General features: G+C 39.4%; 1 protein-coding gene across 2 annotated transcripts; it reads left to right on the plus strand.

Moving 5' to 3' along the window:
- Positions 1 to 15,537, plus strand: LOC113529751 (ras association domain-containing protein 8). 2 transcript variants are annotated; one of them, XM_026919169.3, is made up of 5 exons: positions 1 to 335; positions 9,765 to 9,958; positions 10,943 to 11,904; positions 12,640 to 12,790; positions 13,837 to 15,537. In XM_026919169.3, exons 2-5 carry the CDS (start codon positions 9,856 to 9,858, stop codon positions 13,956 to 13,958), a joined length of 1,338 nt encoding a protein of 445 aa, XP_026774970.3. In that variant the 5' UTR covers positions 1 to 335; positions 9,765 to 9,855; the 3' UTR covers positions 13,959 to 15,537. The 2 variants fall into 2 exon arrangements, with proteins under 2 accessions (XP_026774970.3, XP_026774971.3); XM_026919170.3 differs by having other exon boundaries at positions 9,800 to 9,958.
- The last annotated feature ends 3,785 nt before the right edge of the window (positions 15,538 to 19,322 follow it).

The following is a 19,322-nucleotide window of genomic DNA, read 5'->3' on the forward strand; positions in this document are numbered from 1 at the left end:
ATCCCCCACAATGCACCGCGCTGTCCCGGAGCCGTTGCCATGTTAGAGCAGTATGGGGGAGTTTCCCGCAGAATGCGCCGTTACACAGCGTGAAAACTTTTCGCCCTGCTCGTTAGTCCGCGCGTTTCATTCTGCCTCCTGCTACACGAAAACCTCCATGTTTGTTTACAAAGCCTTTGTAACGGATAACCCCATCCAGCGAGTGTGTTAATAGGCAGGAAGATGAACAAATCTGCGTTCCGTTGTCCATTTCTTCAGCAAACTTCAGACGCGGTAACGTCAGGTCTGGGGAAGACGGCCAGGACGGGTTGTTTTCTTCAGGCTGCAGAGTAAAGGTAAGACAAAAACGCCTCTGAGGATTAAATCCGCGTACAAAGATGAGGGCGACTGCTGGACAGGGATGTACTGGACACTCTAGTGTAAGGAAATGTCAAGTAATCTTGTCGCTATTGCTCAGTTTGACGGCACACTACAGTCAAAAACAAGATGGGATCAACTGTAGCCTGAAGACAAGCTGAGATTGAGCAGGGATTAACCCACTGCTCATATTTCACTACACTGCACTTACTGAATAACTGGCACATGATTTTGGTTTTATCGTTTTTCCATATACAGAACGAAATATTTCGCTTAAATGAAGTTTTTACTCTACAGATTAACTATTTATTCTGTGTAGTGTGCTCGTCCCAGTACATAAAAGCAATAAAATAACAGATATTAGACAAGGCAACAAATGTTCAAATACAGATTGGTCTGCTAAATTACCACTTCATTTCATGTTTATTTATTAAATATTTATAAGAAACATTGATTGCCATGATGTACTTGTCAACATACTATTTCTAGGCAGTCTAGTGTCTTTTTTTTTTTTTTTTTTTTTTTTTGTAAAGGGTTTCTCCTGATTCTTCTGAACTGAAATTAGATGTGAGATTTATGAGTAACTACTAAAACAGATGAGATCAGAGTATTAATTTTAAACATATGGACAAACCTGGCCACCTTAATATTTTTGTCGGACAGCACGTTTACTCCCTCCAGAAGGCCAGTTCTCCTGCTCTTCACAATCATGGCAAAAGAACAAAGCTAGCATTATGTGCAGCTCAATGTGCCATCCAGATGTTAGCACGTCTGCCAGTGCTGACCTCCATGATGGGGTGGGGGGGTTGTTGGGGGATCCTTGAGTTTATTAAAACATCCCGGCCAAGACGGCTCTCCGACAAAACTCAGAAAAAGTTTTACAAGGACTCAGGCAGCCCTAGCTGCTGTGCACTTAAATACCACAGAAGGTACGCTGTTCTTCTCTGTGAAAGTCTTGTAAAAGAAACGCTATTTGATACACCTTTTCTATCGTCCAAGGCCTTTTTTTTGCCTCTTGGTGGTCTGATTTTCCCAACAGAAAAGAGTGACATATTAAGCAGTGGACTGAATTACTATACTAAAGCAAAGGGTGCTTTTACTTACTGTAAATGAAATGCAGCACACCAAGCATCCTTAAATGGCAATAATATGGTGCAATTTGTTTCTGCAGTTATGCTACTGTCATTCCAAAAGGTAGATATGATCTAGCAAGATAAAAAGGTGTTGACATTAATCTAGTGGTATAAGTAATATAATTAATTAGTGCTTTTTGATATACCAACTTTTGAGATTTCACATCGAACCCTTCTTCCTTGACTACGCTCACTAAAAATCCTAGAGCCCTCAGGTTATTGTTTTACAGGGGTATGTGAGGGGGGCTATTTTCCTTCCTCTCTCCACACACACACTGGGATTTTGCTGCACACACAGTATTTATTGAGAGACCGATGGAGGGTTTCTGCTGTGTATATTCTCCTTTTTCCTTCTCTCTCCGTCAGCTATTTGCAGCCACATACATGCGTAATATTTGGAAGTGTCATCATTCTCGATTGACCTTCACAGTTCGTCCAAGTCAAAATACTACTTTAATAATCTTTGTGTAGTAGCCGGGGTGGATTTGTGTTTTTGTTGTCATTCACATTCAGGCATAAACACAGATGGTAGCTACTTCACAAGGTGCTTCTTGTATGCATGTATGCATGTCCCAATAGATGATGACTAAACCATGGTGTATTAAAAAGATTAAAATCCCCTAATTCTCAAATTTGAAGGGAGTGAAATATGATACACCTAATTGACAGACACAAATATTACTCACTGATCCTCAAGGCTTAATACTGGTGTCAGCATTAGGTCATTTACAACTCTTCTCATTTACTGCCACTCATTTTAAACTGTAAGCCCATGAGGAGCAGGACAGTAAATGCAGGTGTTGCTGGTGCTCATGTCGAGGGAAGGGCAGTGGGAATTGGAATCCTTATCTGAATCATGGCTCATAGCATGCATGTGGTGTGGAATGTGCAGCCTCAATGTTATCAGTGTCTGTGGTGCAAGATCAAGGCCAGTGTTTCCCGATTAAATCCCTGCATGCATTAGGACATGTACAATGCTAAACAGTGAGTAACATCCAGGAAAGACACTTTTTTTTTCCATTTGTTATTTTAAATTCTGCTTAGCTACATGTTTTAGTTTCTCATCTTGCTTCATGTGTATATAATAACATCGAAAAGCAAAGTTAAGTTAATTACCCTTTCTTTTGTGCCCCTTTTCCAGTAGAGGGAAATGCAGTCAGTTTTAGAGAACACACGTGCTGTTTGTGTGTGGGAGTGTTTGCGAGAGAGAGAGTGAATGCGAGTGTGTGGATCCATTTCAGACGAGGCCTGCAACCAATTACTTCAGAGTGCATAAATTGTTAGTAATTACATGTAGCATGGCAGCTGTAGCAGACACTAGCAGAATTAAAAGTTTGGCAGGAAACAGGAGAAAGAGTAGTATATTCACTCTACAGAAGTTCAATTATGTTATAAATATCAATTATATAAAAATTATATACATATTTATAACATATCAGTGTTCCCTCTTTGCAAGAACGTGAAATTTGTCTGTCATTCTCATTCAATTTGGCTCTTTCCTGTCACGATTTAAGCCTCTTGTCTCTTGTAGGACTTCCTATATCCTTTGTGTCCTTTTCTGGCAAACAAGGCTAGTGTTATTTGGAGGCAAACAGGGGTAATGAAAGCGACCCATTGAAAAGAACATTCTGAAAAGATACTTTTCTTGTGCATAAGACTGTGTAGAGATATTGTATGTACACTATAATTTACCATTGAAATTTTGTTCATTTGTTCATTTAACAGTTTGTATAGTCAGTCAGCCCAGATTATTATGCTCAGATATAGTTATGTTCTGTGTACTGTATTGTTTATTTATTCTAGTATCGTTTCACCATATACCTTTAGGCATGATATTTCACCCCATTGGGTTCCTGTGTGTCACAATACAGTACAAAGTTATTTAACGCTCCTTTGGCATTTATTTTAAGAAGTGACATACACCGTATCAGATTAGAGAGCTGGTCTGCTGAGTTAAGTTTTAGTAAGAGATTCTGAGTTTCTGATCATGAATTCATGAGTGAGTTTTTTGTCACCTTCTAAAGCTTGTCTGTGCTGTTTTTTTCTCAATTCCTGACAACCGAAAAAAAACTCTTTAGACTTTAGTTTGCTTTAGAAAGGGCCAGTGACAAGGCATTTAAGGATTTTGTTTAAACTGGTTGTAAATGAAGGTCGAATTAGAGTGTCTCAGCACAAGACTGTGTTTATCAAGGGTTTTCTTCAGGAGTGAGATTTCTGTATATGGGTTTATAACCATATTGTTCTGTTTTGTAAAATTGCATTTAGTAAGAAAGAAACTCAATTTTAAGAACTATCTGGTACAAATGCCTAAAGAACTTTACTAGCAGATTGCAAGGTATTGAAACAATGTCTGGATGTTATTAGTTGTTATTTCCTGTCGACATTACTGTGACTCAAACACAATAGTGTGTGGTCATTTTAGAGGGAGTGTTTTTTTGTTGTTGTTGTTGTTGTTGGGGTGTTTTGTTTTTTGGTGCCTAATTTAGCCATTGTGTGAAGTCACTTTGTAATTAGGTTGGCATACATCAGTGAGACTTCCTGAAAAGAAATCCTGAAAGTAGAGAAAAAAGCATTTAAAATGTGCTCAGAATACAATAAATCTTCAGAAACAGGCATTCATTGTGGGGACTGATTTGAGAGAATGAGGAGTTAACACACACAAAAAAAGAAAGTTAACTCGTTTAATAATATGAATGAGGGCAGATTGCATTATGTGTAAAGAGTATAGAACCATGGTGGTGGGGAAAAAGAAATCATACTTCAAAAAAAGAAAACTGTAACTGCCTCGATATAAATTGAGGTTTACAGAGCACCCTGTCTTCTCATGCAGTCTATCAGCCAAACCTACCCAAGCAAAAACTAGCTTAAACTGCTATCTGGCAGCTCATGTAAGCAATGAATAATAGAATCATACGTTTACTGTTTCTAAGATAATACTTTTCCTTTCGGGTAATTTTCTAATGGTGTAATTAAAGTTGCATAAATGCATATATTTTTATGATGTCATAGAAGCTGTACACAGATTTTGATGATCAATAATTTTTACATTGTCATATAAAGTCTGTATAGAAATCAATATACTTTTTCTAAAATTTGCCAAGGTAAATTATTTGTACACATATTGCTTTATGCTGTCTGGGGTTAAACTCGGCAAAACCTGCTGCACCGTCAATTTACCAACAAACCCTGGACACCACTTTAAACAATGTGCCCAGCGGTTGCGACAAGCTTTAAATATAACAGTCTATTGCACATTTTATTTGCAAGGGCCTTCATCCGTACCATATAGTATAAAATTCATGATTCACGCACTAAAGCCACTGTAAGTTGTCCCATCAGTGGTTTTTTTTTTAAAAGAAACATTCCTAAACTGATTTGTTTTTTAAGCAAATTATAAAGGAAATTGAAAAAAATACTGCAATGTATCATTGTTAATTTAATAAGCATTGTAATCAAAAATCAGTGTAATAATGAATTTGTCAAGTCTTTGCTGATTCCTACCCCCAGACCTAGATCAGGAAGGCCAGACCTTCCAGTTCGTCCTTGCATTGGTTCTGGACCTGTTTTCCTTGTCAGGGTAGCAGAGGGCCATGTTCACAGCAAGAGAAGGTCACAACAAAGAGCCAGAAAATCTAATGGCTTACTATCCTTTTAGAGCCCGACTCTCTTTAGAAAACCATATACTGGCACTGATGCTTACAGAAGTCTTAATGAAGGATGAGAGCACTCTAACTCTCATAAAAAATGTTACATAAAAAATACCACGTGCATGAATGGAGAGTCTGTGATCTTGGAAGGTTGAACTGCCCTTCCTTCTTGTGTTATTCAGTTTCTGGTTACAATGCGGCCAACTGTTTTTTTTTTTTGTTTGTTTTTTGTTTTTTTTTCTAGATATAGATATAGGGCATTCTGACCTTAATTAACATTTTATCTTAATTAATATCAATTCAGTAGAATTTCTTGGGTGGTGGTCTGCTATATGCAGTGGCCACATTTGGTTGCATCTTCACTTTGCTTGTGTTGTGCCAACATCCATGTTACTTAGAGTAGAGCGATCTCAGAGGGGTTCCTCAGCATCCAAGACAGAGACCATATGGCACTGGACACTAACACAAGCTTTTCTGCCAATACTAGCTCCTACATGTGAGATAATGTGAGATCATGACTCAAAATAAATGGCATAGAAAAGATTTCTGTCCTTGTGGGGAAAAAATCAGGCTTTTACAAGAACTATACTATATATAAGTCCCCTTAGAAAATTTTGGAATTTTGTTTTTGTTATATATTGGACATTTGGGATTCAGATCAAAAGATGAATATTAGACGATAGATCAGAATTTCAGCATTCATTTCCTGATATTTAGATCTAGATGTGTTAAACAGCTTAGAACATGGCACCGTTAGTGGCAGACCACCCAATATTTAGGTGAGCAAAAGTATTAAAACAGACAGTCTTAAAGTAAATAAGACTTATTTGGTTGCATATCCCTTGCTTGCAATAACTGTCAACCCAACAACCCACTGACATCACCCAACTGTTGCATTCTTCTTTTGTGGTGCTTTTCCAGGCTTGTCCCACAACTTTTTTCAGTTGTTGTTTGTTTTAAGTGGTTTCTCTCTTCAGTCTCCTCTTCAGATGGTGAAATGCATGCTCAGTTGGGTTAAGGTCTGCTGATTGACTTGGCCAGTCTAAAACCTTCCAATTGTTTCCCCTGATGAAGTCCTTTGTTGTGTTGGCAGTGTGTTTTGGGTCATTGTCTTGCTGCATGATGACATTCCTCTCAATTAGTGTGGATGCATTTCTCTGTAAATTGGCAGACAGAATGTTTCTGTAGACTTCTGAATTCATTCTGAATCTACCATCATGAGTTACATCATCAATAAAGAATAGTGAGTTCAATTAAATTTCAATTTCAAATTTATTTGTATAGCTCTTTTAACAATGGACATTGTCACAAAGCAGCTTTACAGAAATAAATATATTCAGGATATAAATTGTAAATGTATGAATTTATCCCTAATGAGGCGACGGTGGCAAGGAAAAACTCCCTGAGACGATATGAGGAAGAAACCTTGAGAGGAACCAGACTCAAAAGGGAACCCATCCTCATCTGGGTGTCAACGAATAGTGCAATTATAAATAAATCCCTTCTGGAAGTGGGTACTACATGGACAAATAGTACAATTGTGTAACCAAGAAATTCATTACAGTTTTCACATGAAGTCTGTTTTGTCAAACCTATCCACTGTCCACTGATGGAGACCTGAGTGCAAAACTGCTTGCGGCAACCGCAGCCACAAAGCCACCACAGCAATCGCAGTCCCAAGCCATCACAGTTCTACTGCCCATATGAACTGCAGTCCAAAGCCATCTCCAGGATCCCCAAGCAGTACCACCCCCAGCAATCCCAATGGTCTTCATGCCATCCATGTGGGGCTAACTCCAACCAGAATTAGGGCATCAAGATGGGATCAGGCAGGTCCAGAGAGCAGAAGGGGTCAGGATCACTGCTATCTCAGGAGTAGCATGTGTAGCTCGACAGGGAGAGAGAGGGAGAGATTGTTGGGTATGCTTTTTGTTAAGGACAATGTACCTAGTGTGCAGAGTGCAAGCAGAGACTCCCACAAGACCATCTATGACAGCATAACAAAAAGGGAGAGCCAGAAGGTAACACAGACATTAGGGCGCCCTGGGACATAAAGCGTCCTGCCACTCCACCATCAACAAACCTGAGTGAACACGTGAGTGGGGGGGACGACAGCATCCAAACATCCCAGTTCACCACAACAATCTATGTCTGTGAACCCTCCAGATCTGAGCCCGTTCCAGAAGCAGCCGTGCAAGCCCAAGCCATGACACTACCTCCACCGTGCTTGACTGATTAGCTGATATGTTTTGGATCATGAGCAGATCCTTTCTTTCGTCACACTTTGGCCTTTCCATCACTTTGGTAGAGGTTAGTCTTGGTTCCAGAAGAAAAGAATTGGCCTTGCTGTTCCAATACTTTAGGAGGGGAGTGTGTGTGTGTGTGTGTGTGTGTGTGTGTGTGTGTGTGTGTGTGTGTGTGTGTGTATTGTAATCTATATAATAGCGTTCATCCTGTAGCTCTTTGTCAACAACAATAATAATAATATAGTCCTAAGATTGATCATTATAGAAGACTGACTCACATTCTTCTTGTATGCTCTGCTATATATATATTTTTCATTTATTCCAGACCTAACTGGAATAACTTTAAAATTGCAAATATGTAAAATATTAATTAATACCTAAACAGATTAATGATGTCTCAGCAAATAAAATTTTTTTTTGCTTAGAGAGACATTTTGGCCAGAGTCGTCCTCTATAGTCTAAACAATTGAGTAATTCAGCGAGTTGCTTAATATGAAAGCAGGAGCTCACCCCAGATGTCTTCATAAACTTCCTGTAGTCCACAAACAATTCTGAATAGTTCAGTTATTAACTTAGTTTAAGTAGTAATGTTGGTGTCTCTATAAACTAGAGTGGTATTTTTGGTACATCATGCAACTTTGCATCAATAGAAAATCTTTGTCTTAAAAGCCATTATCAGCAGTAGGTTCAGTGTTGGATTGGGATTTGTGTGATATTATTAGTGGAGTATAGTATTTCTTCGAGTGGAGCCTATGGAGGCGTTCTGTGGTCTTTGGCTGACAGAAATGATCTACTTTTCCATTCCAGTGCCCTGCACACACAGTAAATTAGCCATGTTCCATTTGGTGAGGCAACTGTTTAAAGCTTCATTCTTTTGTGAAATAATGAATAAATGAATGGACTGTTTGTATTGACATTAATCAGGGGGAACCGGGGTGGAGAGTATGATGACTCTTTCAGAAAAGAACCCTTTGGTCTATTCTCACCTACTAATAGACATAAAAGATGGGTGAGATATATATACACTAAGTCTGCATTTAGCTTTAACTGTGTGGCTTGTGTGATATATGAATTTTGTTTAAAAAAAAAAAAAAAAAAAAAGAACAAATTAAAATAAGAGAAAAGGTAAGTTACATTGTTATGACAAGGTTGTTTAAAGATTACAGGAAAAAAAATATAATCCCTTGTGCCTAAATGGTATTTGTCTTTAATAATACATCTTTTCCTCACCAGTTGCTACAGTTATACATTTTGTAAAAAATATATCCAAAAATAGCTTCTAAGGCATATGGATCTCATTAGAGTAAGCCAAGCTCATTAAGTCAAAGCTATATGTTACATCTAAGGAGAACATATATATGTTATGTGATGTGTATGGCTCTTTGTAAAAATTTGAAAGGGTCCGTCTGCGACAGTCACCCTTTTTCTTTGGATAGCACTTTTACATTTTTATGCCCAAAATCAAAAAGCTGGCTCAGACCCATGCCTTTATAGTCTAGAAATAATCCTGTGAGTGGGAGGCAAAGAGAGTTGAGTTCAGCTGGTCCCACAATCCCCAGTGTGGCCATCTCCCCAACACAATACCAAACTTGTATGTGCTGAATTTAAAAAAACAGCACATTCAGGTTTTTATTGTTCTGAAATACATTATGTAAAGGTGACTAAAAGCTTGTTGCCTTGCAAAAGCCCTCCTTTGTTAGTAAAATCTGGAGGATATTCTTAGGAAGGAAACATGTCCATCTGAAAGCATGCAAGGGTCTCTTGCTAGCAACATGGACATTTCCTTTGGCAAAGCCTTCCTGGTAGGAGAGTCAGTGACTCACAGGGTCGTGATTGTACTGTCTGTGGCCAGATGGAGTTTTTTCCTTCACAATTAATGGACTTTTGTTTGAATACCAAATGAGCTTAGACATGGACCAATATAATCACCATAGGATTTTTTTGAGTACTCAAATATCAGAATACTCGGACAATAGAGTGGAACATTTAGCAGCAAAATGTGAAGCCAAAAAATGTATTGACCATATTTGTTTCACAAGAAGGTGTCTTTGGTACTATGAAGTGATTTGAGAGATTACAAGAAATAAAAACATAAAATTCTAAAGCATTAAACAGGAATTACTGTAATAATTATACCTGGATTAGCAAAGAATGTGAATGAGGAGCATGTTTATTGCTGTCTTTTACTTTTAGTGGTCTTGTTACGTTGTCTTCTGTTAAAGAAGTTCTTAAAAAAAAAAAAAAAAAAAAAAAAGACCCAGCTGGATGTGTTGCAGATTCAGAATGAGAAACAGCTATGTTAGCAGTGTTCTAATATATCTATGGTGCTTTATATAAGAGTGTATGAGCAGTACTGTGAGTGCTGTGCTGTGTGTGTTCAGTGTGGCCGTGTTGACCGTGCTAATCACAGCTGCAGTCTGCAGGAATGAGGGAGCAGAGCTAGAGGCCCAACTCTGCACCGCCTGTGTCAGGATGGAGCTGAAGGTCTGGGTGGATGGAATCCAGCGTGTGGTCTGTGGAGTCACAGAGGCCACCACCTGTCAGGAAGTGGTCATTGCACTGGCCCAGGCTATAGGTAAGCAATATAGGAGTATATTTTAGGAAGGTATATGCAACTCTTATATCATATATCATATGTGTGTATGTATATATACACACACACACAGTGGGGTCCAAAAGTCTGAGGTCAGTAGTAAAAATGCTTTTGCATTCTTTTCTAATTTAATACAACAATTTTCATTACAAAATATATTATTGACACAACTTGAGTGAAAAGTAGAATCTTTTGAAATATTTACATGAATTTCAGAGTTTCTTAGTATTTGGTATGTCCCATTTTTCCTTTAATGACAGAGTGCACTTGAACTGACATGCACTGAGTTTGCGCAAAACTTTATGCTCCATTTTAGATCAAATCCATCAGAGTGTCATCTGAACACATGCTTCAATAGAAGAGATTAGACAGGAGGAAAAATTGACCTTTTGTACAAAGCAGTTAACATGGTCAGTATCCCAAATTTGCTTACATTTAAATAGGGACCTAGAAATAGTACAGAATTTTGAATATTAAGTATTCAGGATATTGAACATTTACTTCCTTTGTTTTAAATATTTTAAAATTCTAGGTTAAGAAAGGGGGTTCAGACTATTTAGCCAGAAAGATTCTGATTCTGATTTAAACTTCTTGACTTCATTGTCTGAGCCTTTTCTAGTGACTCTCAAAAGCGTGTGTATCTTTAGCCCCCCTCACTTTAGCAAGAAATATACTAAGGCTGAAAAATCGCCTGGTGAGATGGAAAATCTGAGTCATGATCCTACCAGAAAAGAAGAAGCAGGGACTCTTAAGCCTTCCATCGGGGTTAATACTTGATTTCTTTCCATTATTACCATGAAGATGACAAGTTGTGGTTACATGCTTACTTATTTAACTCTTTGATAACTTTTCAACTTCACCAACTGCTCATCTCTTCTCCATGATGAGCAATATTAATTTTAGGCAAAGGTAAACTCAAATTAAAACATGTTAAGAAATACTTCATGATATCTACTTAACTGGCAGGTCGTACTGGACGCTACACACTAATCGAGAAATGGAGAGATTCTGAACGACACTTGGCTCCTCATGAGAGCCCTGTGGCCTCTTTAAACACTTGGGGCCAGTATGCTGGTGATGTCCAGTTCATTCTGCACCGCACTGGACCTTCTCTCACAGAGCGCCCTCCATCTGAGGGGCCCTCTGTCTCCCGGGGCCCCGAGCGTGGCCTGCACCGCCAGAGCCTCCCTATTATGGCTAAGCTCAGAGCCCAGGGTGAGCGATCACTCCGCCGTCGTGAACCACGCCGCAAATCCCTCACCTTTACTGGGGCGCCACGTGGCCTTAGAGACATTCTTAATGGCACCAGAATTGGAGACAGAGACTCCAAGCGCTGTGTTGTTCTGATGAACAGTGCCCCCCAAAGCCTGTCGACATCCCCACGGCTACCTTCAAATCGTGTGGAAGAGTTGACCCGCCTAGTGAGGCTGCAGAGGGAGTCTCTGACTGTTCTGGAACGCCGAACGGAGGTATGCGATGCAGAGCTGCAGGCATGGAGCCAAAAGAGATCAAGCAGCGAGGACTCCTGGGCAGTCATGACTGAGGAGATGGTGCGGCTAGAGCAGCAGCTGTGTAGGAACCAGGTGGAGGTTGAGGAGGAGGAATTTTGGGCCAGCGAGCTACAGATTGAGCTCGAGAGCGAGAGGCAGCTGGAGGAGCGGCTGCAAGAGGTGCGCACTCGGCTCCGAGCCTGCGAGACTGAGCTGGACCAGAGGCTGGCCCGTCTGCATGGCATGGAAGCAGGGCTGGAGGCCCAGCGGCAGCAGGAGCAGACGAGGGAGAACCAGCTGTGGAGTGAAGGAGAAGTGAAGGCCAGGCTGCAGACGGTGAAGGCTGAACTCAAGGCTCAGGCTCAGCACACAGCGCAGCTGGAAAACAGCTGCAGGGCTGTGGAGAGGTCACTGAGTCAGTCCAGTAAGAGACTACAGGTAGGTTAGATTGATAAGATTATTATGTTTAAGATACATTAGATAATCACAAAGCAGTTTTCTTTTCTTAGTCTAGCTCCAATTTAGACTATTTTCAAATTGATATCCAGTTAAAGCTCTGCATATGCATGAACCAGACTGTAGTAGGTGACCAAACTAGGTTAGAAACAGTTATGCAGAAAATGTAATGGTATTGTTAAAAACTAATAAAATATTTTGGGAAGTTCAGCATGTAAACTTTATCATTGGAACCAAATGTATATCATCGTGCTTTTAAAGTTACTGAACAACATTACATGGATAAAATGAGACATCAGAGGTTGCTACAAAGTCTTCTACTTAATTTAAATTAAGTTGTATATTCACAAATGGACAGTAGTTTATAGAACGATAATGTTCTCTCTGTATTTGAAACCTGGTCAAAAATCCACCTTCTAAAGGTCTCAGTATTTTGATCATTTACATTTTAAGCAATTTATGTATTTAACTATAAATCTGGATTATATTGCCTTTATTTTGCTGCTTTAGATTACAAAACCTTGATGCCCAGTATCTCTCAGTATCTGAGTTTCTTCCAGAGAGAACCGTATAATATCAAGGTCATGATATTTGACACACGAGTCGATTTATTAAATCAGAACTACTTATGAGACTCTGAAGTGAACCCAGAAACTGTAATTAAGCATATATCAGGCCTTTACTACCTTACATGGCAGATATACATGTTTTTCCCAGGAGAGTCAGTATGAGCTTGAGCAACTAACTAAAGAGCTGAGGCAGGTCAATCTTCAGCAGTTCATCCAGCAGACTGGCACTAAAGTGACTGTGCTGCCTGTGGAGCCCAGTGACATGGAGGCCAGCGTCCCCCCTGTGCCTCAGGAATCAGGTACTGTGCTTATTACTATACACTTTCCTCCATCTTCTTTCAAGGCAAAGGCTGTCTGCACACTGAATGAGAACCAGACCACAAAGGTCTATCAAAATTTATATTTATTATTTTAGACTTGCATAGTGAAAAAAAGTACAAAGATCAGTGAGTCTTCTTCCATAAACACTTTCCAAATACTTTCCAGTGGACTTCTTTCAATGAGACTTTCAGAATAAAGGCTTATACCAACCATCTTTGAGTTATTCTTAACAAGTTATTTCTTGTTATTTTTTTACAAGTTATTTTTTTTTGCTATTCTTAACAGCAATAGCAAAAAGCACAATTGTTCAACTCTGTGGGCAGTAACTCGCTGTGCGTTCATGCATCACACATATTATTTTGGCTCTGACAGTAAGAATTGGAGGCTTTCAGATCCCCCACTGAGAGCTACATGTGTTCCACCCACCTCCATTCAGTTCTGGTTACTGTGGCAACAGCTGCCTGGAGATGGCCCGAGTACCGTTACTCACCTTAGTAGCCAGCAGCAGCATGTGGGGTGGACTAAGACTAACAAGGTCCTGAGGCATGCATGCTGTAGTGCTACTCTACTGCCATTTGTATATAACACAGTAGCAAAATTGTGATGTCTAATTACAGTTTAACCCAAGTTGGAGAATTTTATTTATTTATTTATTTATTTATTTAGTAAACTAACTTGGTAAGTCTTATTTTATGTAGAAATTTATACAGAGATCTTACAGTAATCATCTAAGAAATTTTGTTTAAACTTAGAGTTGTGTACTGCATTGTTATTTCTGTCTTCTGGCTATTGTTTACATGACATAATTTTATAAGAGAACAAACTGCACATCATTTGCTGAATCATATTTGTGATTGATTGTATTTTTCTCAGCCTTCTCAATTGTGCATACAACTGTACAGAAAGTAAAATCACTGAATTTTACTTTAAGAAGCAGTGTATTTAGAAAGTTCCACTTGGCAACAATCTTGATTGATATTGAATGTAAATTGACTATAAAAGAAACTTTTCTTGTTCCTTTTAGATTTTGCAGCACTGACTGGTTCTCTGAAGCGCCCAGGCCCATCTCATGTGGTGGGAGTTAACCTGCGGGTGCTACACAGCCCCATCACCTCAGCCCTCAACCCTGAGGGCATCTACGTCTGAGGAACAGAGCAACACCTGCAACCACCGTTACACATCCGCTGAAAACAACAGTTTTTTAACAAGTTCATGTGATTTCATAAAAAAACTGAGTGATGCATCAAGATTGTTTTGCAAGGCAGTCATAGGAAGTGACTTGTTGGTTAAGGCTGGTAGTTAATGTTTGTCTTTGCAAAGTTGGACAGCCGATGGAGCAACATAGTAAGAAGCATAAAGGGGAAATGAAGGTATACATTATTTTGGTAATGGTAAACTGGAAATATACCTCAACCCAAGACCCATCTGTTAGCTGTAATATCTGCTATTAATTCTAATGAATTCTGATAAAAGAATGTTTATTTCCTATATGGAGACTGTGGAGCAACAGGCCTGTATGAGGAAGGACATATTAGGGATGAGTTACTTCAGAAATGTGAATATATTTTTGCAAAGCTGTTTATTTGTTACTTCAACCACAAAGTGAGTTGTTCATATAAGCAACATGACACATGCACCTTTCTGTCTTTACTGTGGCATCATATTTTATGCTGAGGTTTATATTTTGCCACAGCTGGTATTATATTTCTTTGCATATTCCACTTTTAGATTTTTTTTTTTTAGCAATGTTGAGCCAAAGATGCCTGCTAATATGTATATTTTTGGTAGCCATAATCAAGCTGCTTGGATGCAGTTTTATAGCAATACATCTCTGGCTATATAATTAGCTAATTTTCATCATGTTTACCCTTTAGGTTTTACTAATGTACAGCTTATGCAAGACAATTTGCCATGCACATGTGTAAAACTGAGCTTTGTGTTAGTATTAAATAAACTTTGCAGTATTATAGTATATTATTCTCGACAAATCATAGATTGGGCTCTGTCAATTAACCAGTGTATAACTGTTATAATTGTAACCAGTGCCTTAAGTCTTTAATGAAGCATTAACATGATCAAAACCAGATCAAAATGGGGAGCTCCCAAGTCTGTTTATATGTGAAATAGATGGTGATGGTGAACTAACATGCATCTTTTATCTTATATAAAAACACACTGGCTGTGTTTGAAATCCCTTGTTTGTTTACTCATTCATTTCATTTCATTTTCTTTACACAAAACAATGATTTGAGGACAAGTTTGTGAATCATGGCATCAACCAGATTCAAAAGCTTCAAGCATGCTAGCATAGCATTTTATGTACCATTATTTGTAAAGGAATGAAAGCTTAGTGCTCTCTGGTGCCATTTTAATAAAAGGCATTGTATATAGACTATAAATCAAACATGTACTGTAAATGTTGTTCTATATGAACTAGATGGAAATTCAGATTGGGCAGTAGTGTTATCCACTACAGGTTGATGCATGAAATTAATAGGGATTCCAGACACAGCCGTTGTTGCTTTATGCTCACTGCTGCGTTTTATGCATTTTATGTTCTTGTGAACAGTGTCAACTTTTAGTTTCTTTAAATATTTTTTTCTACTTTGAAACTGTATTTTAAAAATGTGGTAATGCCATCCATATGTAAATTATACATATTGCTTATAAAGCTCTTTGTGTTTTATTGCACTGCATTTCAACATTAAAATCAAATTAACACAAATGTGGTTAATCTCTTCACTCTGAATATTCGTTCTGTATCCCCTTGTCCTGATTCCAGAGTTGGAACCTATTTCATACCAAATGTTAAATTGAATAATTACGTAAAAGGCAAATCCTACATACAAGTGTCTAACTGCTCATTCTCATGAGAATAGACACCCCTTCTCTGCAGTTCATCATCCCACAGTACATGGGATTATAGTGCAGTTAAGATGTGGCCCTGAGGAGCTCCTGCCAAGCAGCAGGTCTCATCTATGTGCAGACTCCTTCCTAGGAGCATTTCAGGGCCAAGTATGAAGGTGCACGTACCGTCATGAGACTGGTACAGAGAGGGCTACCTTCACATCCCAATGCAGCCGTGAGGACACGGCGGGGAGTTTATATGTTGAAGTAGTGAAGAGTAACTAAATCGAAGAATGTTATAGTGCTGATAGAATTTATCATACACCCTCAGACCCTGACAATGCTGGGCTGCACTGTAAATACATCACAAACATCATCTCTGTCGGTGGATATATCTTTTGTTTGGAGTTTCATTATGAAATCTGCTCAGGAGCAAAAGCAAAGTTAGATGGGAAATATATACAGTAGTTCCCTGCCTGAAAATACATCATGTACTGTATCCTACAGGTCCTTCTTACCTTAATACTTTGCACTCGTGTCTATCTTACATGGATTTTTCACAAGTTTCTCACTGGCTGCTTGCACTGCCTGTTTGATAAAGTAAAAGGAAAGTTATCAAGAAACCAAACAAGTACTGTACTGATTTCATACTGATTATCAGTATTGGCTGATAATGGCCTCAAATCAGGGTTGGTATTGGATTAGATCTGGCATGTTTTTCATTCATTTCAGTACACTGATGTATTTTATGCAGTGAATGCATTTGATAGTGACTGATATGTCACCGATCATGCAGCCAACATCTCTTGAAGCACACCACAATCATGACTCTTGTGTTTTGCATAACTTGGTAATAGAAGTTATTGTGGCAGTGTCAGCACTGGATTAGTATTGGGTAGTGACCGATACCCAGAGTTCTGATGTTGTTCTTGGAAATGGAAAAAGTGAATCATTGAACCAAACCAAATCAAGAGAGTATTAAGATCATTCAGTTCTTCAGTATATTACCTTGATATGGGTAAAGGCTGTGCTCTTTGAGAGTAGACTGGAATCTGAACAAGTGCCATAAGCAAAAATAGCATGACAGGAAACAGTTCGAGCAGCACAGAAGCATCGAAAAAACAAAACTTTACAATAATACCAAAACAAATCCCTTTTTGACATGGCCTACTATTACTGAAAACATTGGTGGGCCCTAAATAACTAAGTGAATGCAGTTCAGTACTTGTGCTTGTATTTAAATTACACATTTAATCATTATGCAGAAGGTTTTTTTTATGTTGTGTACTTTAGTGAGTCCATTAGACAGGGTCACGGTGTATCCAGAACCTATCCCGCTAACACTGAGCACAAGGCAAAAGAATTTACTCCAGATTAGATGCAGTCCTTTGCAAGGTACCTCTCACACACACATTCACCTACTCTTTCACATCTAGGGGCAATTTAGAGTAGCCAATCCATGTGCCTGCCTGTTTTTTAGGAGGTGGGAGGAAACCTTAGAACCGAAAGGAAACCCACATGGACACAGGGAGAATATGCAAAACTCCAGACAGGCAGCAACCCAAGCTCAAGATCAAGCCCAGGGCACTGGAGCTATGAGACAGCAATGCTACCCCCTGCCCACCATACCGCCCAGGTTTTTCCCCTATAGTAGCTGGTTAAAAAATATATATATATTATATTTAGACTCAGTTGAACATATACACATAACATTATGGATGACATCTACCAGTGGTATTATCCATTGTGGTGTCTGTTTACACAATTTCAGGCTTCTGTGCATGCTTAGAAAAAATGTTACTAATCTGTACCTTTCTCTGTTGTTGGTGTGGTAGCATATCTGTTGTACCTCTAATACGTGTCTTTCACCCGGAAATGTGGATATAATGTACTCTTAAAAATATTATGAGGGTACCACCCCAGTGACATGGAATGGTACAGTTAAGTACCTTTTTTTTCTAAAAGTGTACACCGGTAGTGATGAGACAAAACCTGATTAAAGGCTATGTCCCAAAAAAAGCATGCTAGTGTAATGGTAAGTTGTAAAATATTATGCCCCCCTGTGGTAAGAGATAACCTATGACATCTAACAAGCTTGACATACTATTTAGTACACTGGTATGTGGTTTGGGATGCAGCCAACCACAGGAAGCAAAGTGACCCAAACCTGTGCATTATCTGTGCTTTGCTGCTGGGACAAGCAGAGACAGGTGACACAAATTTAACCGGGGGACAGGGAGATGGGGAGACAGGTGACAATTTTTTTCCAGGAAAGAGTGGGAACAAGGGGGACAGGGGGAAACAGGGAAAGACAGGTGACACAGTTTTTTTATTTCAAACAGGGGGAGACGGGGGAAACAACGAGACAGGTGAAGACAGCAAGGGAGGAGGACAGGGGAGACGGGGAGACAACGAGACAAGGGAGACAGGAGGGGACAGGTGACGACAGCAAGGCAGGAGGACAGGGGAGATGGGGGAGACAGGTGACGACGGCAAGGGAGGAGGACAGGGGAGATGGGGGAGACAACGAGACAGGGGAGACAGGAGGAGACAGGTGAAGACAGCAAGGCAGGAGGACAAGGGGAGACAGTGAGCCCAGTGGTGCAAACTTTTATAAGGAGATTGCACAAGGCAAGACAGGAACAAACAGGGGAGACAGGGTGACAGGTGATGCTAATTTAATAGGTGGACAGAGGGAGTCATTGTCTGAATAAAATTTGAGTGGCAGTGAACAATTATTTGTTATTACGTATTATTTGTTATTTCGTAAGCCCAGGTCCACTGATGTGTGTTATGAGCAGAAACACGTGAGGAAGGACAAGCCTCAGAGTAAATATTATATTTACGGTTGTTAGGAAACTGTATGACGTCAGGGATTTGTACAATGTTATCAGCACCCCAATAAATTTCAGAAATTGGAGCCACAAACGCACGTTTCACATACAGCACCGCTGTGGAAAACTCAGTGAATCTGAAAAATCTGATTTCCACATCACTGAATTCAGTGGAATATTTCCCCACTATTCTTCCCTGTGTGTTTCTGAATTCCACACCGGAATTCCACACTCCCTACATAGGTGCACTATACAGTGTATGTTAGTATAGTAGCGTGCTGAACGCTGGCGCCTCTGTGCGGCCGTGAGTGGAACTTCAGGCTGGGAGATTTCACACTTCACACACACTTCGGCAAGGGCGGAAAGAGCTGTGATTTGTGTGTGCAAACATTTAAAAACATACATCACATGCATATCTTGCTTGGGGTTTTGATTTCTATGGGGAATCATTCCTATAGCAAAATATGTGCGTTGTGGGGAAAAGTGTTAATGACATGTCTTGTACTTTAAATCCTACTAATTTGAGTTGTAGGCTGCTTCTCAGTTCCTGTGGTTCTGTGCATTGACATGTCATGCATGCTTGACCCACTTAAATCTTTTTAACAGGCCCAGCTGAGCAGGCTAAATAAGGCATGTTCAAACACCTCTCACAAATCATCCAATGAAGTCACACATGTTTAAATGACTACCTTATCTGAAAATATAGTACAGAGGTCTTGGAATGTGTGAATGCAGTAGAAATGTAACCTTGATGTCAAACCTGTATGATTAACTGTATAGTAAACAGTCATGTTGCGAGATATTAAGGCAAAGTTCGCTCTCCCCAACT

The sequence above is a fragment of the Pangasianodon hypophthalmus genome, chromosome 9 (genome assembly GCF_027358585.1).
Source record: "Pangasianodon hypophthalmus isolate fPanHyp1 chromosome 9, fPanHyp1.pri, whole genome shotgun sequence".
In the NCBI taxonomy this organism is placed as follows: Eukaryota; Metazoa; Chordata; class Actinopteri; order Siluriformes; family Pangasiidae; genus Pangasianodon; species Pangasianodon hypophthalmus.